Raw genomic sequence first — 21,953 nt, forward strand, 5'->3', positions numbered from 1 at the left:
ATGTTGTTATCATATATACACCAGGCCCTGTTGAGAACAGTCTTTGGAACAGGGGTGGGGAGTTGGTGAGGATGGTTTCTAGGATTGTACCCTCTGCTAGGCGTGAGCCTATGTGACTTTGGCTGTGATTCTTTTCCTGTTTCCAGCTTGGTCTCTTGTTTCCTCAGAGTTCCTTTCTTTAGTTAATTTGGTGCTTCACAGTAGAGGCTGTTCTCAAATGCCTGGAAAACGTTGTTTGTCCATATTTAATAGTAAAGAACTAAAATGGTGATTGGAAACTTTTGCATGTGAGCAGGTATTGTTCATTGCTGGATCTTGATGTTTCACTGGGGAGCCCCAGAGATTGCTGTGTCACTTTTCCCAGAGAGGAATCCTCTTGTTTCCTGCCTAGGGCTTATATTAGTCAGGCTTCTCCATAAGCAGAATCAATAGGATGTGTGTATAGATATGTAGAAAGGTATTTATTATAAGGAATTGGCTTGCATGATTATGAAGCTAGGAAGCCAATAATCTGTAGGGTGGGCCAGCAGGCTGGAGACCCTGGAGAGATGATGTCTCAGTTTTAGTCCAAAGACAGTCTCCTGTAGAACCAGAAAGAGCCGGTGTTACAGGTGAAGTCTGAAGGCAGGCTGCTAAGAATTCTCTCTTGCTTGAGGGAGGCTGGTCTTTTTGTTCTTTATAGGCCTTCAACTGATTGAATGAGGTCCACCCACTTTATGGAGGACAGTCTACTCAAAGTCTACCAATTTAAAATGTTAACCTCCTCTAAAACACCCTCACAGAAACACCCAAAATAATGTTTGACTAAGTATCTGGGCACTCTGGACCAGCCAAGTTGACACATACAGTTAACCATCACAGGTTATCAGCTTGGTTCCTAGCACTCTGGGTTGCAGGCAGTGGAAAGGGGTGAGGAAGGGTCCTGGTACCCTCCCTCAGCTGTGCCTGTTATCTGATTCCAGTTTCATCTTAAGAGAGTAAAACCTTGATGTTTGTTAGTGTGGTGAAGGAATTTGGGGTTCTAATTGCTTCTTACTTAGATTTTCAACCAATCCTCCTGTTTGCTGCCTCTCTTGCACTTCTGCTGCCCCCACTTTTCAGAGGTATCTCGTCCCTCAAATTCCTGAGTCCTTTTGAGAGTTCTAAAACATGAAACTGCTGCTTTTGAGCCTTTTTCTGTTACTACCTTAGATTTTGTTTTCTCTGTTTTGCCAAGTTGGTTACTATTTGTCCATTTTTATTCTAGGTTCCAAAATCTTTTTGGGATGTCTCATTTGCTGTTGTATCCTCTCTTGTTTTCTTTGAACTTGTGCTTTATGCCTTTTTCATTCCTTTACTTTTTAGTGGGGCTTTGGGAGGACCCAGAGTTAAACATCTATTTTCAATATGTCATATTTAACTGGAATTCTTTTTAAAAAAGAAAAGAGTGTTAACTTTTTAACAACAAAGATATGTTTAGTTAACTAGACAGTACGTTCTAAAGGTCTCTCCTCTACTAAATATTTTCTCTATCAAAAAACATTCCAACTCAAAGCAAACTCTTATACTAATTGACAATTAGTACAGAGATCAGAAGATATTTCGGTGTAGATAAACTGGATTATTTTGGTTTTGTTATAACAAATTTAATTTCAAGAAGCTGTTACAAAAATAGGAACACTGTATTTCTAAGCCCCAATTTCTGCCTGTCTTATTTTGTACAATATTTGATTCAACAAAATTGTAATATAACAAAACAATTTGGTTATTTCCTTGGAATTCATTAAAAAATTTTTTAAATATTTTTTTGAAAGAGACAGAGACAGAACATGAGCAGGGGAGGGACAGAGAGATAGAAGGAGATATAGGATCTGAAGCAGGCTCTAGGCTCTGAGCTGTTAGCACAGAGCCTGATGCGGGGCTTGAACTCACGAACTGTGAGATCATGACCTGAGCCAAAGTCAGACGCTTAGCTGACTGAGCCACTCAGGTGCCCCTTCTTGGAATTCGTTTTAGTAGTATGCTTTCTCTGGATAGCCAGATATATCTACCTGGATAGCCAGGTGTCCAGCAGTAATGACTTCTGTCATTCTAAAATTAATGTTTTTGTTAAGACTTGTTTTAGTCGTATCAAGCTGCTTGACTACTGCGTACCTGTTGTTGGATTTCCTAGTTAATTTTCCAGGAATTATGATAATGTATTAATATTTCCTTGCCCTGTTTTCTTAGCTTCCCTTTTTGTCTTCCCACCTTTCTGTCTAAATCAAGAATGAGTCAACTTTGAGTCCTGAGTATGCTACCAGTGAAAGTAAGCCATGCTAGTAAGTATGACGTAGACCTAAGGCATGGGCATAGAAGACAAGAGAAAATATTAAGGAAAAAGTAAAAAAGAAAAGGTCATAAAAGAAGTCCACAGGCTCATGAGGGTAGTTTTATGATAGTTGACTTAAAATGTCTGATTATTTATTCTTTGATTTTTTTATAGCATCTTCCAATAGCCATATCACATAGTAAAATTAGGGTTGGAATATATGTTTAATCTGTTTATTTTATTGTTACTTTTCTTTCTTATGCCAAAGAATTGAAAATTGAGAACTCTTATTTCATTTCAGGGAATGCAGCCTCACCTCCAGGCTTTGTTATCGCTGTATAAGTTCTTTGCTCCTACTTTGATTTCTGTATCTTTGCCTGCAAGGAAAAAGGTGAGGGATTAAAGAGTGATAAGTCATATTGAGATCGAAATATTTTTATTAAGTTAATTTACAGATTTGAAATGTTTACAGCATACTGTTTCATTTTTTTCTTAATGTTTATTTATTTTTGAGAGAGAGAAACAGAGTGCAAGCAGGGGAGGGGCAGAGAGAGAGGGAAACACAGAATCCGAAGCAGGCTCCAGGCTTTGAGCTGTCAGCACAGAGCCCGATGTGGGGCTTGAACCAATGAGCTGTGAGATCATGACCTGAGCTGAAGACAGACACTTAACTGACTGAGCCACCCAGGCACCCCCTACAGCATACTGTTTTAAAAATCTAGTATTATGCCATTGTTTCTAGGAAGTTTTCTAAGGGATTGGCACTTTGTTTTAATTCTATTTAATGTATAAAATAGATTCTTGATCAGAAAAAAAACCATTTGCATGGCAGAAAAATGTATCATAATTAATACATTTTCAATTAAGAATTTTGTATTTTATATTGCTTCATGTTATGGGTACCTATTTATGTACTTTAATCCAATTTTCTTATAGATTTATTTTAGGAATTCAGAGAATCTGTGGGAGACAGCTCTACTTGCTGTGAGGCAAAGGATTCAGGGACCCCCTCCTGAACCTGTAAAATTAATGTTAGGTCCAGCTAATGTCCATCCTGTAAAAAGAGTAAGTGTCTAAAACTCCAAATGATTTGTGCAGGTTTCTTTTCTTAAAGCCAAACAGTAAACATTCAGATGATTCAAGAGATTATAGAAATTTAAATACATTTTAATTACCTAGAATTCTGTGTGAACCACATTTAGACTTCATTAACTGAACAACTTAACAACTGCTTTTACATTTAGTTTGTAGTCTGTCTAGTCCATTGATAGATTGTTTTACTGTCTTTCTTCTTTAGAAATGGAATTCTTACTCAGTTATACCCATGCTGAATTCTAGTAGCTGCAGTAAAGAATGTGGGAAAAAAGGGATGGCTCTTTCTGATTATCTCCGTAGTAATGGATCCTTTCCACTAGAACAGCTTAAAAGCTTCCCTCAACTCTTAAAGAACATCCATTGCTTAGAGGTATGTGACTGGACCATGTGCTTATCTATATTTTCCATTCAATCTGCAAAGCCTTTATTTTTATTGTGTATTTCCTATCTGATGATTTCCTTGTTGCTATGTTCCTTTTACTCCGTTTCATATACTTACACTTGATTGTTCTGTCTTTGCAGCTGCCTTCTCAGATGGGTGCAGTGTTGAACAACTCTCTGCTGCTTCACTATATTAACGTTGTCAAAGACGAGTCCATCTTACTGAGACTCTATCACTGGTTGAGTCAAACATTACAGGAAGGTAAAAATTGATATTTAAACTCATTGATTGCATGAGGAGGGAACCAAATAGCTTATATCTTTTATAAGGGTAACAAATTCTAAATAGGAGGAGCTTTCATATGTTGTAACTATCTCTCTAATAATCATATATTCAGAGCTCGTATGCTTCCTTTATACTAATTTTAAGATATAGTAATAAAGGAGGTATGTTGTTAAGGAAACATTGCTGGATGGCCACCCAAACTCACTGGGTGGCTCCATTTTGATGACCATCACAATCCCAAAACCTCTTCATCTTTGTGCAGAGACTTGCTGTTCAACCCACAAAATAATCAGATTAATGCTAACCACACTCGAGAAGACTAATACATGTCAGGATATCAACTTACTACTTCATGCTAGAAATAATTCTTAAGATGGTGGAACAACATGGAAGTTTTTTTTTTATGTCTCTATCCATGAAATACAACCATATCAACACTAAACCATCCTGCACACCTAGAAAACTGATTTGAGGTTTAAAACAATAATCTGCACAACCTGAACCACAGAACCCCACAGGTACACAGTGTGGAGAGGTGAACTGGGAGAGATAGAAGCCGTGGAGGGAAAGGAGCTGTTTTTGCTTGCGGAGAGAGTACAGAGCGGGGGGAGAGTACAGGAGAAAACAAGCCCCCCAAAAGCAGCTGAGGAGAAAGTGGAAATGTGGAAAAAGCCACAGGGACTGAAAAAAAAAGGAAGAAAGGAGAAAGAAGAGGGTTTAAATTCCATTAACACTTTATAAACTGGGGGAGTGCAGAGTCTGAAAATCTGCAGCTCAATAACCAGCAATTCTCTGGTGGGAAAGGCGAGTCCCCAGGAGCAGAGGACCAAATGGGGAGATGCAGTTCCCCTGCTGGGAGGACATTTGGTAGAGGCTGTGTGGCCACCCCAAAGGCAAGGGTCCCAACGGACCCTGGAGAACAACCATATTCACTGGTGCTGGAACAAAGACATTAAGGGGGCAGCCTGGTGCCAGATGTGTGTTGTGATTTACCACAGTCCCTGAAACGCTGCTGCTACACAATCGCATGAAGTTTTTCTGGGGCAGGTTGGCACCTAGCTGCAGTCTCTGGGCGTCAGCAGCAGCATGGTCCCGCAAACGTTACTGAGGACGGGTGGGTACCTGGCCATTGTTCAGTGAGACCCTTTCCCAGACAGTCTGAGCAGGTCACAGCTGTAGTCCCTCAGAAGTGAGGGGTTGGGAAACACAGCTACATCTGAGATAAAACTCAGGAGGGAGGTGCCGCCTGGCAACCTGATGGCTAGGTCACTGACAGTGTAAAAGCAGGGAGTGGATGGAAGCTGGAGACAAAGGAGAGGTACACGATTGCTGATGGGGGAGAGCACAGAATTCTGATACTAGAGACTGGGTAGCTAGGTGACAACGTTTTCACCCCTTCCACGCATGTGCATACACACCTGCAGGTGCCACAGCAATCCACCCGAGTAATCTAAGCATCACCATCTAGTGGAGAATGGAGCAGTTACACTAAGCTCCACCCAACTGGACCAACCTCGCTCTTCAGGAACAACACAAGTCTCTCTGCCTGCTTACACTAAGCCCCGCCCAACTGGACCAACCTCGCTCTTCAGGAACAACACAAGTCTCTCTGCCTGCTTAGTATATGGACTATAAAGTGCTTCATAGTTTGCCTTCTAGGGGAAACTGATGTAATTTCAATCATACTTCCGTCTGTTTGCTGGTCCATCTATTCAATGTTTTTCTTTTCTTATTCTTGAGTACATTAATACATTTCTATTAAAATATTTTTCTTTAAATTTTTTTCTATTTTTTACTTTTTTGTAAATATTTCAAATTCTGTTTTTTTACTTCCACCATTTCATTTTATTCTATTTCATTGCATTCATTTTTTTCAAATTTTCAAACATTTTCCTTTTTTCTTCTTATCTTTCCCTTTTTTCTCTAATCTGTCAAGCTCCTATCACAAACAAGACCATAACACACCTAGGATCTAGCATCCTTTATTTGATTTTTTTATGTTGTTTTTAATTTTTTAATTCTAATTTTTTTAACTTTATTAATTACTTTTCTTCCTTCAAAATGACGAAATGAATGAAATCGCCCCAAAAGAAAGAACAGGGAGAAATGACAGCCAGGGACTTAATCAACACAGATAAAAGCAAGATGTCTGAACCACAATTCAGAATCACAATAATAAGAATACTAGCTGGGATTGAAAACAGATTAGAATTCCTTTCTGCAGAGATAAAAGCTACTCAGGATGAAATAAAAAATGCTATAACTGAGCTGCAATCTCGAATGGATGCCATAGCGGCAAGGAGGGATGAGACAGAGCAGTAAATCAGCAATATAGAGGACAAACTTATGGAGACCACTGAATCACGAAAAAAGAGGGAAACTAAGGAAAAAGAGCACGATTTAAGAATTAGAGAAATCAGTGACTCATTAAAAAGGAACAACATCAGAATAATAGGGGTCCCAGAAGAGGAAGAGAGAGAAATATGGGTAGAAGGGTTATGTGAACAAATCATAGCAGAAAAATTTCCTAACCTGGGGAAAGACACAGACATCAAAATACAGGCAGCACAGAGAACCCCCATTAGATTCAACAAAAACCGACCATCAACAAGGCATATCATAGTCAAATTCACAAAATACTCAGGCAAGGAAAGAATCATGAAAGTAGCAAGGGAAAAAAGTCCTTAACCTACAAGGGAAGACAGATCAGGTTTGCAGGAGACCTATCCACCGAAACATGGCAGGCCAGAAAGGAGTGGCAGGATATATTCAATGTGCTGAATCAGAAAAATATGCAGCCAACAATTCTTTATCCAGCAAGGCTGTCATTCAAAACAGAGGGAGAGATAAAAAGTTTCCCAGACAAACAAAAATGAAGAGTTAGTGACCACTAAACTAGCCCTGCAAGAAATTTTAAGGGGACTCTCTGAGGGGGGGAAAGACAAAAAAAAAGATCAAAAGCAACAAAGACTAGAAAGGGCAAGAGAACATCATCAGAAACTCCAACTCTAGAGGCAACATAATGGCAATAAATGCATATCTTTTAGTACTCACTCTAAACGTCAGTGGACTAAATGCTCCAATCAAAAGACATAGGGTAACAGAATGGATAAGAAAATAAGATCCATCTATGTAGTGTTTACAAGACCCACTTTAGACCTAAAGACACTTTCAGATTGAAAGTAAGGGAATGGAGAACCATCTATCATGCTAATGGTCGACAAAGGAAAGCTGGAGTAGCCATACTTATATCAGACAATCTAGACTTTAAAATAAAGACTGTCACAAAGAGATGAAGAGGGCATTATATCATAATTAAGGAGTCAATCCACCAAGAATTTCTAACAATTGTAAACAATTATGCTCCAAATGTGGTAGCACCCAAATATATAAATCAGTTAATCACAAACATAAAGAAACTCATTGATAACAGTATCATAATAGTAGGGGACTTCAACACCCCACTTACAACAATGGACAGATCATCTCAACAGAAAATCAAGAAGGAAACAATGGCTTTGAATCACAAACTGGACCACATGGACTTAACAGATATATTCATAACATTTCATCCTAGAGCATCGGAATACACATTCTTCTCCAGTGCACATGGAACGTTCTCCAGAATAGATCACATACTGGGACACAAATCAGCCCTCAACAAGTACAAAATGATCGAGATCATACCGTGCATATTTTCAGACTACAACACTGTGAAAGTCGAAATCAACCTCAAGAAAAAATGTGGAAAGGTAACAAATACTGGAAGACTAAAGAACATCCTACTAAAGAATGAATGGGCTAAGAAGTAAAAGAGAAAATTAAAAAGTTCGTGGAAGCAATGAAAATGATAACACCACAACCCAAAACATCTGGGCTACAGCAAAGGTGGTCATAAGAGGGAAGTATATAGCACTCCAGGCCTGCCTAAAGAAGGAAGAAAGATCTCAGATACACAACTTTACCTTACACTTTAAACAGCTGGAAAAAGAACAGCAAATAAAACCCCAAACCAGCAGAAGACAGGAAATAATAAAGATTACAGCAGAAATCAATGCTATCAAAACCAAAAACCCAGTAGAACAGATCAATGAAACCAGAAACTGGTTCTTTGAAAGAATTAACAAAATTGATAAACCCCTAGCCAGTTTGATCAAAAAGTAAAAGGAAAGGACCGAATAAATAAAATCAAGAATGACATAGGAGATCACAACCAACACAGCACAAATACAATAATAAGGGAATATTATGAACAATTATACGCCAATAAAATGGGCAATCTGGAAGAAATTGACAAATTCCTAGAAACATATATACTATCAAAACTGAAACAGGAAGAAATACAAAATTTTAACAGACCCATAACCATAATGAAATTGAATTAATAATCAAAAATCTCCCAAAGAACAAGAGTCCAGGGCCAGATGGCTTTCCAGGGGAATTCCAGCGAACATTTAAGGAAGAGTTAACACCTATTCTCTTGAAGCTGTTCCAAAAAATAGAAATGGAAGGAAAACTTCCAAACTCTTTGTATGCAGCCAGCATTACCTTGATTCCAAAACCAAAGACCCCACTAGAAAGGAGAACTATAGACCAATTTCCCTGATGAACATGGGCACAAAAATCCTCAACAAGATACTAGCCAACCGGATCCAATGATACATTAAAAAAATTATTCACCATGACCAAGTGGGATTTATACCTGGATTCAGGGCTGGTTCAATATCCACAAAACAATCAATGAGATACATCACATCAATAAAAGAAAGGACAAGATCCTCTCAATAGATGCAGAGAAAGCATTTGCCAAAATACAGCATCCTTTCTTGATAAAAACCCTCAAGAAAAAAAAAAAGAGGAAAAAAAAACCCTCAAGAAAGTAGGGATAGAAAGATCATACCTTGAGATCATAAAAGCCATATATGAAACCCCCACTGCTAATATCTCCAATGGGGAAAAACTGAGAGCTTTCCCCTAAGGAACAAGACAGGGATGTCCACTCTTGCCACTGTTATTCATCATAGTATTGGAAGTTTTAGCCTCAGCATTCAGACAACACAAAGAAATAAGAGGCATCTAAATCAGCCAGGAGGAGTTCAGACTTTAGCTCTTCGCAGATGACATGATGGTGTATATGGAAAACCCAAAAGATTCCACCAAAAAAAAATGGCTAGAACTGATCCATGAATTCAGCAAAGTTGCAGGATATAAAACCAATGCACAGAAATCAGTTGCATTCCTATACACCAACAATGAAGCAACAGAAAGAGAAATCAAGGAATTGATCCCATTTACAATTGCACCAAAACCCATAAAATACCTAGGAATAAATCTAACCAAAGAGGTAAAAAGATCTATACACTGAAAACTATAGAAAGCTTATGAAAGAAGTGGACGAAGACACAACAAAATGGAAAATTATTCTATGCTCCTGGGAAGGAAGAACAAATATTGTTAAAAGTCAATACTACCTAAAGCAATCTATGTATTCAATGCAATCCCTATAAAAATAACACAAGCATTCTACACAGAGCCAGAACAAACAATCCTAAAATTTGTGTGGCATCAGAAAAGACCCCAAATAGGCAAAGTAATCTAGAAGAAGAAAACCAATGCAGGAGGCATCACAGTCTCAGACTTCAAGGTGTATTACAATGTTGTCATCATCAAGACAGTATGTTACTGGCACAAGAACAGACACTCTGATCAATGGAAGAGAATAGGGAACCCAGAAATGGACCCAAAATGTATGGCCAACTAATTTTTGACAACCCAGGAAAGATTATCCAATGAAATAAAGACAGTATCTTCAACAAGTGGTGCAGGGAAAACTGGACAATCACATGCAGAAAAATGAACCTGAACCACTTTCTTACACAATACACAAGAAAAACCTCAAAATGGATGAAAGACCTAAACGTAGGACAGGAAATCATGAAAATCCTAGAAGAGAAAACATGCAAAAACCCCTTTGACCTCAGCTGCAGCAACTTCTCAACACGTCTCTGGAGGCAAGGGAAACAAAAGCAAAAATGAACTATTGGGACCTCATGAAAATAAATCTGCACATTGAAAGAAACAATCAGCAAATCTGAAAGGCAACTGACAGGATGGGAGAAGATATTTGCAAATGACATATCAGAAAAAAGGTTAGTACCCAAAATCTATAAAGAACTTACCAACTCAACACCCAAAAAACAAGCCAGTGAAGAAATGAGAAAAAGACATGAATATACACTTCTCCAAAGAGGACATCCAGATGGCCAACCGACACATGAAAAAATGCTCAACGTCACTCATCATCAGGGAAATACAAATCAAAACCACAATGAGATACCACCTCACACCTGTCAGAATGGCTAACATTAACAACTCAGGCAACAATAGATGTTGGCGAGGATGTAGAGAAAGAGGGTCTCTTTTCCACTGCTTGTGGGAATGCAAACTGGTGCAGCCACTCTGGAAAACAGTATGGCAGTTCCTCAAAAAATTAAAAGTAGAACTACCCTATGACCCAGCAATTGCACTACTAGGTATTTATCCAAGGGATACAGGTATGCTGTTTCAAAGGGGCACATGCACCCCAGTGTTTATAACAGCACTATCAACAATAGCCAAAGTATGGAAAGAGCCCAAATGTCCATCGATGGATGAATGGATAAAGAAGATGTGGCATATATATATATATATATATATATATATATATATATATATATATACACACACACATATATATACACATATACACATATACACATATATGTGTATATATATACACATATATGTGTGTGTGTGTGTGTGTCACACACATATATATATGATGGGGTATTGCTCAGCAATCAAAACGAATGAAATCATGCCATTTGCAACTCCATGGATGGAACTAGAGGGTATCATGCTAAGCAAAATTAGCCTGTCATAGAAAGACAAATATCATATGACTTCACTCATATGAGGACTTTAAGATATAAAACAGATGAGCATAAGGGAAGGGAAGCAAAAATAATATAAAAACAGGGAGGGGGACAAAACAGAAGAGACTCTTAAATATGGAGAGCAAACAGGGTTGCTGGAGGGGTTGTGGGAGGGGGCGATAGGCTTAATGGGTAAGGGGCATTAAGGAATCTACTCCTGAAACCATTATTGCAGTATATGCTAAATAACTTGGATGTAAATTAAAAAATAAAAAAAGAATTATTTTTGGTAACATGTTCATGTTACATATTTCTGCCAACAATAATATCTCGTCTCTGCTGTCAGTGTAGATGGGAGCCAAATTAGTCATCGGAAGAGTTCTTAATTACAGAATTGAGGAAAGAGCAGTAAGGGAGTTTTTCATCCAGGCCCTAGTAAGACCTGAGAATTTAATTTTTCCAAGTGGATCAGTTTCTTTAGAGATCGTATTTCTGTTGACCAGATCATTTCTTTCCTGGGTAAGCAACTCCTGACTTTTTTCTAGTGTTCAAAATTGGTTTTAGTTAGTTCCAGGCTAACTCTCCTTCTCCTGCTCAGTTTTTCTTTAGATAAGATGTGATATTTTATTAGATTACCACTTACTAGAGTCCTACCACTCGGAGATTATCCCCATCTCACCCTAGTTGAAGTTTGGGTTATACTAAAACTTTTAATTCATACATTTATACTCTCTTGGACTACTATGTGACTTAAGCTAATCACATTTATTGTATGTTAATTTTACTAGTTTATTTTTTCACTGTAAGATTTCCCTATGTCATGAAGTTCTTGAGGAACATCGATCTCACTCCTCATAACTGTTACAGTCTGCAGTGCAAGTTGGCTAGGATGTATCAGGATGTATAAGACTGATTAATTGTTTATATTTATCATTTGTCATTTTAGAGTAGTGGTAATTATGTTTTGTATAGTTTTTATTGTCATGCAACCGGTTGCTTATGTTTAATATTTCTGCTCCAGAGTGTATTTGGTACAAGGTGAATGATTATGAACATGGAAAAGAATTTGCCAACTTACTGGACACTATCATCAGGGCAGAGTACTTCTTACAAGTAAGATTCCACTTGCTTCATATTCATGCCACCACTTCTTTCTAAAATTTATTTAGATATCCATTGAATGCCTTTTCTTTAGTGCTCGGCATCATTTGTAAACTGTATTTACTCATTTCAAAACTTGTTATAAATAGACTTGAATTGAATTGATGTTTATCTCTGTACTGTTGGATTTGAAGAAAGAATTTCTTAAATCATGCGAATAAGAGAGAAAGGGCTGTAATTTAAGAGAACAAACTGAAGATTTAACTGAATGCATTCAGTTGAATTCATTGGTAAGATCTCATAGGGTTACTGTGTTCTCATAATCAGTAAATATTTTTTAATGTACTAGCCAATTAATTATTTGGCCTACGTAAGTAACCTAGCTGTACTTTAAGCTGCCACTCAGCACCATCAAGAAGCCTATACTCATTGCCCTAGTCTGGTTTAGATGTTTGTTTTATGTGCTCTTAGTTCACTGTGTTTACCTGTATCCTGTCTCTTGCAGCATCTCTGTTTTCACACATAAGCTCCTGGTCAGGGGGAACTATGTCTAAATTTTCTTCCCGTACAATTGCTCATCTTGGTATGTGATACAAAAAAGATGCCCAATAAATGTGTTGAATAAATCTTAAGGGTTTGGTGTGAGACCATTGAATTGGAAGTTGGATGTGATTTTTATGGTGGTGAGGGTAAAGGGATGAATTTAGGTAGACTTTTAGGTTTCCTGCTTGGGAGGATGATGATGGCATTCAGTGAGAAAGGGAAATGTAGAAGGAACAGGCAGGCTTGGAAGGAAAGAATTTTGACTTAAAAGATGCCTGTTGGATATCTAAAAGGTCATACCCAGTAGGCAGTTAGATAATGAGTCTAGTGCTGAGGAATGAGATTTAAACTACAGGACTCCTCATTATATAGGTGCTGGTTTTAGCTATGTTATAGATGATATTGTCCAGAGAACTCATGTCATGAGAAGGAGGTCTAAGATGGAGTCCTGGTGCATGCCATTATTTAAGGCCCAGGGCAACACAGGAAAAAAAAAGGAAAGCCCTGGATCCTCTCTTTGGTGGAAATATAAGCAACATATACATTCAGTATTCCTCCTGATGGAGCTGCCCAGAGTTTGAATTTGGTCTATGGCCTCTAAAGAAATTACAGCCCTGTTATAACATTGTGTACATCTTATTGACTGTGCAAGTGACTGCATATACTCCAGAGTAGTACAATTTCATTTATCTTTAAAAACATTACATAACTTGTCTTTTTACCTTCTTTCTAACTGATGTTTTATGGTATTTGAAAACTATGTTGGTGAAGATGGTAATGTATCCAAGTATTAATCATCTGGTCCTTTTTATGAGGAACTCTGGCACTTAACCCAAGGCTTTTATTATATTGATGACAAAAAATTTGGTCTAAAAGAACTATAGCACAGAATAAACTGGTTGCTTAGAGAGTAATTATGGACTGAAGAGGTTTATATGAGTTATTACTATGGACTTGTGTTGTAGGAGGGGTTCTATTCCTGTGAAACATTCCTGTATAAGAGCCTTCCTCTCTGGGATGGCCTCTGTTGTCGATCACAGTTCCTTCAGCTTGTGAGCTGGATTCCTTTTAGTAGCTTCTCTGGTATGTATCATGAAAATTTGGAGTCCTTTAATTCATTGTAATATTATTAAAAGGAATCTTGAATAATCTTTTTTCTTCAATTCCTAGAGGTGAAACCACTTCTTTTTGACCATCTAGCACAGCTCTTCTTTATATCAACCATTTATTTCAAGGTAAGAGAATACTGTATTGCTTAGATTAAATAGGAAGTATGGTTTTATGGTCAGTGGTACATAATTCCAAACCCACATTAAAGCAGTGGTTTTCTACCAGGATTCCCTTGGATCTGGATTCGAGATGCTACATCACTCAAGTCAAAGTTAATGCATAGAATTTTCTTTTGTAAAGGTTTTGTTGCATACAGTTTTCCTGAACTGCTTCCACTTGTAGCAGGTGACAAAGTAAATGAACAGGTGGCAAATTAGTATTAATAAAAACAAACTGGGAAATACTTAACCATACTTAGTTGGATTGTTGTGTTTGATATTTTTATAGATACCCTTACTCATTTTACAAATATTTATTGAACACCCACCATGTGCTAGATGCTCTTCTTGACACTGGGAATACAGTAATGGCCAAAACAAACAAAATCCCCTGTGACATTCATACTGTATATTTATAACATTCTTATTTTCTGCTAATAAAATTGTTCCAACCTTATATAAAATTAAAATGTGTTACTATTTTGGTGTGTTTTCCAAAAAGACCACTGAGTTCCAAGAGTTCTACCCAACTGAGTCTGAGAGCCACTTTTGTATAGAATGGTTATTCCTATTTCAGAAGAGTGACAATATAAAGAGTATTTCTTTTGTAACATTGTTTTCACCTTAAGTCACTTACTGTTGGCCACATTTACAGTAAAAATGTCTTGTCCTGCTTAGTATTTGTCATAATCAAATGGTACTTTATTAACTACCTGTCACATTAACTTGGATTTGAGGTTAATTTATATTATTTATACTTACTACCTGACCAACGTCATCATTCACATGACAATACCTACCACTTCTCCCCAGCCAACATCTTCAGAGACTTCATTTTGCAGCTTTTTGTGATTTTCTTCCTATCTTGTAATTGAGTCATTCTTTATCTCTTCTCTTATTCCATTATTCTGGGGAGCTATTTATCTATAAATATTAGGTTGAACCATACAAAATTGCCATTTTGTAGGTCAAAAGTATTTGATCAGTGTTAATTTCATATGGTCCAACTTAGTAATTATATATGCATTTATACACACATACATATATTTATATTTGAGAGTGGGAGGCTGGGGAGAGGAAGGGTTAGAAGAAAGGAAACAGATGGTGGGCCAAGGACAGAACTCAGGGGAATACTCAACACTTACCTGAAAAGGAGAGTCTATGAAGGAACCTTCTCAAGAGCTATGAAAAGAGCCAGAAGAACAGTAGTGCCAAGGAAACAAAAGGAATACAGGATATCAAGAAGTAGTGAAGGAAGAATGTTGCCGTATATCCCAGGAAGATCCAGAAAGATAAGGACCAAAGAAAGTTTCTTTTGGAATTGATAATACAGAAGTTTTGTGCTACCTTTGTGAGGAGTTTCAGTGGAATCATGGGGGCAGAACCAGATTTCTTTCCTTTTAAAGGGAGATTCATTTCTGATTTTATATTTACCTTCTCAAAGAATGGGCTTACATTCTTTTCTCATGTTAGCAGGGAAGCTAGGTCATTGCTTACCTCCAGGTATTGGAGGGAGATATGGAAATGTATTCAGAGAAAAGTGTCCTCGAGTGGGGAGGGAGAGCCAGGATATGACTAGAATAAGAAGAGGGAAAGCATACTTTGAAGAATATGAAGGTATAGGTTTAGATTATCATGGAATAGAAGTTATGGAAACTGGAATTGAAAGATTTGGGAAGGTTGAGATCAATGAAAGAGGGAAAGAAGCACAGAGAAGTATAGGGTACAAGAAAGGATAAGTGATCAAAGGGTTTTCATTCTGGGAAAGTGGCTAAGGATAACAGCAATGTGACCTGTGGTAGAATTAGCTAAAAATTCAGTTAGTTTATGAGGCTTTTATTTTATTTATTTAATGTTTATTTATTTTTGAGAGAGAAAGAAAGAGGGAGGGATGGAGGGGCAGAGATAGAGGGAGACACAGAATCTGAAGCAGGCTCCAGGCTGATAGCTGTGCTGATAGCACAGAGCCCAATGCAGGGCTCAAACTCACGAACTGTGAGATCATGACCTGAGCGGAAGTTGGACACTTAACTGAGCCACCCACGTGCTCCAGTTTTTGAGGCTTTTAAAAGGCAAAAGAGAAAACAGAGTAGAGTTTATGAGGCTTTTAATGACTTATTATCACCTTAGCTATTGTATAGCTTAATTACCCAGCTTAACATAATAAATAATGTTTAAAACTCTAATAGTTTCACATCTTCAGTGCTTTTGTTTGTGCTTAGCTAGTTGTGCCTATCAGTAAACAACTTTTTTCTTGAAGAATTTTGGTTGAGAAAATCCCACAAATCCACTGTAACAGTGTTTTTTTTCATTTTGACATGTTAATTTTCTAATTTTTGTCCACATTGATTTATATCTCCTATATAATTACAAAAACAGTGGACATAAATTTAAAAATCAGAATACAGGGGAGCCTGGATGGCTCAGTCAGTTAAGTGTTCGACTCTTGATTTCAGCTCAGGTCGTGATCTCATGGTCGTGGGATCAAGCTCCACACTGGGCATGGAGCCTGCTTGAGACGTCTTCTCTCCCTCTCCTCCTCCCCAACTTGCACGTGCTCTCTCCCTCTCTCTCTCTCTCAAAAAAATCAATCCAGAATTAGTCAAATATAGTCAATACCTAGTCATAGTTCACAATAATGTATTTAATCCTTTTTCTGTTATTATCTCTAATTTGTTTCTTTGTAGGTATAGATAACTATATTGCTCATCTTCATAATACAGATTTCTTCTCTTGGTATCCATTTCCAGGAGTGAAGTTACTGGGTAAAAGGAAAGAGTTTGAACATTTTTAAGACCTTGTTATGTACTGCTATTCCTTTGCCATACGCGGTTCTTTGAGGGAAGATGGATATAATGGGTAGAGTACTTAAGTAACAAAGGTCTGGTAGCCATAGAGAAAGAATGGGGGTTTGGGAGATGAGACTAGAAAAAGAAGACTGACTAGGAGGATAAAGTAATCTTACAGATGTGAAGGCCTGGGCTAGGTAGTTACAGGGGGGTTGGAAGGAATGGAAAAGTTGGGCATTTTGAAAAGAAAAAATGATAGGATTTGGTGATGAAATGAAGCATGAAGGACACAAGATGACTTCAAGATTTCTAGCTTGGGATAGTAAAGGAACCAGGAATATTGTGCCTGGAGGAAAAAAGATGAATATTTTGTGGTTCTTTTCAAATAATTGATAGATTGTCCCATGGAAGGAGCAGATCTCTATGTGACTTCAGAAGGCAGTATTAGATATAGGGCAGTATCTTTTTTTTTTAAGAAACTTTTTTCTTTTAGAGAGAATGTGTGTGCATGCCAGAGTGGGGTGGGGGGCAGAGGGAGAGAGAGAATCTTAAGCGAGATCTCCATACTCAGCATGGAGCACAATGTGGGACTCGATCCTACGACCCTGGGATCATGACCTAAGCCGAAATCCAGAGTTGGTTGCTTAACCTACTGAGCCACCCAGGCACCCCACGGCAGTATCTCATTATAGATAGAGGAAACTCAAAATGGAATAAAGGACTTTAAGAGGTAGTATATTTCCTGGTGTTGGAATAGGTCAAGCATAGGCTTAGTGGGTGTATCTACTGGGGATATTTATGTAGAGAAGGTTCTTATATAGGGTAGAGCTGTGCTTCTCAACCTTTTTTTTTTTAACCCATGTTCCTCTCATAAACCTAAAAATCTCATGACTTTAATATGGGGACTGCGTGGATTAGAATAAGTGAGTGGGGAATGAAAGGATTTAGTTTTCTGAATATGACATGGTAATATTTACTACCTTTTCAGATGTTTAAATCCTTGGTTGACACCAAAATTGAACATTGTTTTAGGTGATTCCAAGGTCACTTTCAACTTGAACATATTTATAACCTGAATGCAAGGTGTCAGTTTCTTTAAAAAGTATTAATTGAACTATTCTGTGAAGTGAGCATCCTATCACTGGAGATATTCAAAGAGTATCTAGGCCATTATTTGTTAAGGATATGTGCGAATGCTCTCCCCCTGTTGTTAAGGATATGTAATAAAGGTTTCCTGTATTAGGTTTTGGGATGATATGGATAGCTTTCAAATTTATAGATACTATGATTTATCCTTATTAATGCTCTGGGCACACTTCTGTCAAGACTGTATTTGTATGTAAATGAGACCCTGAGAAATCAAGGCAAAGCCTGAGAATGACTAGAATTGTTTGTTTTCCACAGTTACAGAAGGTAAGATAAAGTTTATGACTGTCAAAAAGGGAGTAAATTGCAGTTGTGACACAAGGTGAAATGGATGGGAAACTCATTTCTATAGCAACTTTAAAGGATATCTAAGGGGAGACAGTAAGGGGTGGGTGATACTTTATTTGAAGATGTAATATATGTTATAAATTAATGTAATTTAGAGAAACAAGAGTCTGTTCCTGGGCTGATAAGCTGGGGGCAGTCTTGTAGAGAAAATGACAATATAATCTTGTACTTGGCATTCATCTGTCTCTTGGAGACTGATCAGGCTGGAGCAGCAGCTATTAGGTTTTGAATTAGAGGCAGTCATCTCCACCGCCAAGCCTCTGGTTTTAATTTGTTCTCGACACTGTAGTGTGTCTGAATGGTTTTATGAATGATTTTTTTTTTTTGTTTTGATTCCTCAGTGTAGTGTTCTCCAGAGTCTGAAAGAACTACTGCAGAATTGGCTGTTGTGGCTTTCTACAGACATCCACATGAAACCTGTGATGGACAGTCCTCTGTGAGTTCTCTTACAACACTCCACAAGAGATGATCTGCATTAAAATGTTTGCAGATAGAGTTTAATAGTATGGCACGAGACCTTATTGTAAATACGTAGTCATAGCTTTCTTAACAAAAATGTTTTTGTTTCTTTTCGCTTTTCTTCCCTGTAATCTTGTGAGGGATGCTAAATTCTTCAAGTTCAATTATATAAATCAGAAACCAACCCCTAATCCTCTAAGTGACTTACAAGTTACTATAGCAAAACATTGGAGAACTGATGTTAAAACTTGCATCTTTGGCTTCCATTCAGTTTAGCTCACTTTATAAAATATGTTCTTACTTACATGTAAAGTCAGTTCTGATGATGGTTAGGAAAATCTGTAATTTTTCTGTACAGTTTTGGTTTTGGTTTCTCTGATGTATTTTGGTTACGTACATTAATGTCTTTTCACTTTAAAATAAAAAAAAGAACCCCAGCTTTCCATTATGTTGATTATTGTTAAATGTGCCCTTTTTTACTCTTTCTACATAAAATCTTTGGCTTCTCCTGTATTATCAGCCACATTATTTTTTAACATTAATTTTAAAAACACTCTTATAGAAAATTGCAAACATATTCAAAAGGACAGAAAATAGTACAGTGTTATCCTTATGTATGCATCATCCAGCTTTAACAGTTATCAGGTCATGATTAATTTTTTTTTTCTAATTTATAACACTCCTCATTTTCTTCTTTTGTTCTAGGTTTTTTTAAGGAAAAAGCAAAACCCACACATCATTTCAACTGTTGAAAAATGATAGCAGTATAACACCAAAAAATGAATAGCTTTATTTTATCATCATTTAAAAAATTTTAACTGAAGTATAATTGACATACAACATTATATTAGTTTCAGGTGTATAACATAGTGATTTGACAATTCTATATATTATACAGTACTCACTACAATAAGTATAGTTATGGGGCGCCTGGGGAGCTCAATTGGTTAAGCATCCAACTCTTGATTTCGGCTCAGGTCATGATCTCATGGTTTGTGAGTTTGAGCTTCTGAATCAGGTTCCGTGCTGATAGTGCGAAGCCTGCTTGGGATTCTCTGTCTCTCCCTCTCTCTCTGCCCCTCCCCTGCTTATGCTGTCTTTCTCTCTCAAAATAAATAAATAAACTTAAAAGATAAGTGTAGTTACCATCTGTCACCCTACAAAGTTATTGCTATATTATTGACTATATTCCCTTTGCTATACTTTTCATCCCCATGACTTATTTTATAATAGAAAGTTTGTACCTATTAATCCCCTTCACCTGTTTTGCCCATCCCCCTGACCTCCATCTCTTCTGGCAGTCATAAGTTCTCTATGAGGCTTTTTCTGTTTGTTTGTTTTTTGTTTCTTTGTTCGTTTCTTTTGTTTTTCCATATCTAAGTGACATCATATGGTATTTGTCTTTCTTTGACTTATAAAATTAGTTAATATCTTCAAATATCTAATTAGCATTCAAATTCCTTACATTATCAGTCACAGTTTATTTAAGCATAGGGATCCCTTAGCTTCAGTTGCACGTGGTTAGTGGTTAGCTTGGTTAGATTAGCTCCTATTTTCCTATGTGTTCTTATACCTATAGTGATCTCCTCCTTTGAGAGGAACATGGTGAATAAAAGCTTGGGAGTTGCCTAGAAATTGTTTTTAGTTATTCATATTCATTGTTGTAGTGTATCCATATATCACATATGTCTGGTCACTTTTAGAAGGATATAGAATATTATGGGTAGTGAAAGTTTCTTGTAAGGCTGTGCTCCTCAAGGTGATGACTGGGGACCAGTAGCATCAGTATCACTGGGAACTTTTTAGAGATGCAAAGTCTCAGGATCTATCCTAGAACAACTGAAATACGCTCTGGATGTAGGGCCTAGTAATCTATGTTTTAACAAAAACTTTGATAATTTTGATGCTAGCTAAAGTTTGAGAACCACGATCATGAGGAAATTAAATGTTTAACCTCTTCAAACATCTCAGTTCTATTAAAGATACTGTGTTTGCATTTATAATCTTTCGCCAATTTGCAGTGTAAATCTTCAGGTAACCCGATAGAGGAGGCTTCCATTTCTATATTTTCTTTCAAAAATACTAAATTCCAATCAAAGAACCTCTTTTTATTTTTTAAAGATGTTTATTTATTTATATTTTGAGAGAGAGTGAGTTCGTGAGTGTGGGGGAGGGACAGAGAGAGTGGGAAGGCAGAGTCCAATGTGGGGCTTCATCCCAAAGACAATGAGATCATGGACCTGAGACAAAACCAAGAGTCTGATGCTCAACTGACCAAGCCACCCAGGCACCCACCTAGGATCCTTTTTTTTTGTTGTTGTTAAAAGGTGATTCTTGGGGCGCCTGGGTGGCTCAGTCGGTTAAGCGTCCGACTTCAGCTCAGGTCATGATCTCGCGGTCTGTGAGTTCGAGCCCCGCGTCGGGCTCTGGGCTGATGGCTCAGAGCCTGGAGCCTGCTTCCGATTCTGTGTCTCCCTCTCTCTCTGCCCCTCCCCCGTTCATGCTCTGTCTCTCTCTGTCTCAAAAATGAATAAACGTTAAAAAAAAATTAAAAGGTGATTCTTTTATTTATCTATTTATTTTTAAATATGAAATTTATTGTCAAATTGGTTTCCATAGAACACCCAGTGCTCATCCCAACAGGTGCCCTCCTCAATGCCCATCACCCACCCTCCCTTCCCTCCCACCACCCATCAACCCTCAGTTTGTTCTCAGTTTTTAAGAGTCTCTTATGGTTTGGCTCCCTCCCTCTCTAACCTTTTTTTTTTTCCTTCCCCTCCCCCATGGTCCTCTGTTGAGTTTCTCAGGATCCACATAAGAGTGAAAACATATGGTATCTGTCTTTCTCTGTATGACTTATTTCACTTAGCATAACACTCTCCAGTTCCATCCACGTTGCTACAAAAGGCCATATTTCATTCTTTCTCATTGCCAAGTAGTATTCCATTGTGTATATAAACCACAAATTCTTTATCCATTCTTCAGTTGATGGACACTTAGGCTCTTTCCATAATTTGGCCATTATTGAAAGTGCTGCTATAAACATTGGGGTGCAAGTGCCCCTATGCATCAGCACTCCTGTATCCCTTGGGTAAATCCCTGGAAGTGCTATTGCTGGGTCATAGAGTAGATCTATCTTTAATCGTTTGAGGAACCACCACACTGTTTTCCAGAGCGGCTGTACCAGTTTTCATTCCCACCAACAGTGCAAGAGGGTTCCCATTTCTCCACATCCTCTCCAGCATCTATAGTCTCCTGATTTGTTCATTTTAGCCACTCTGACTGGCGTGAGGTGGTATCTGAGTGTGCTTTTGATTTGTATTTCCCTGATGA

At 37.7% G+C, this 21,953-nt stretch overlaps 1 protein-coding gene across 3 annotated transcripts in view; it reads left to right on the forward strand.

Moving 5' to 3' along the window:
* CENPI (centromere protein I) overlaps positions 1-21,953 on the forward strand; it is an 80,963-nt gene that overhangs the window by 30,348 nt on the left and 28,662 nt on the right. For all 3 annotated transcript variants that reach the window (XM_042975065.1, XM_042975066.1, XM_015542899.2), the window contains exons 7-14: positions 2,592-2,681; positions 3,227-3,355; positions 3,588-3,755; positions 3,908-4,028; positions 11,988-12,079; positions 13,576-13,693; positions 13,781-13,845; positions 18,503-18,597. In XM_042975065.1, coding sequence (XP_042830999.1) covers positions 2,592-2,681; positions 3,227-3,355; positions 3,588-3,755; positions 3,908-4,028; positions 11,988-12,079; positions 13,576-13,693; positions 13,781-13,845; positions 18,503-18,597 — 878 coding nt within the window. The remainder of the gene's footprint in view (positions 1-2,591; positions 2,682-3,226; positions 3,356-3,587; positions 3,756-3,907; positions 4,029-11,987; positions 12,080-13,575; positions 13,694-13,780; positions 13,846-18,502; positions 18,598-21,953) is intronic.

This window comes from Panthera tigris, chromosome X (assembly GCF_018350195.1).
Source record: "Panthera tigris isolate Pti1 chromosome X, P.tigris_Pti1_mat1.1, whole genome shotgun sequence".
NCBI lineage: Eukaryota > Metazoa > Chordata > Mammalia > Carnivora > Felidae > Panthera > Panthera tigris.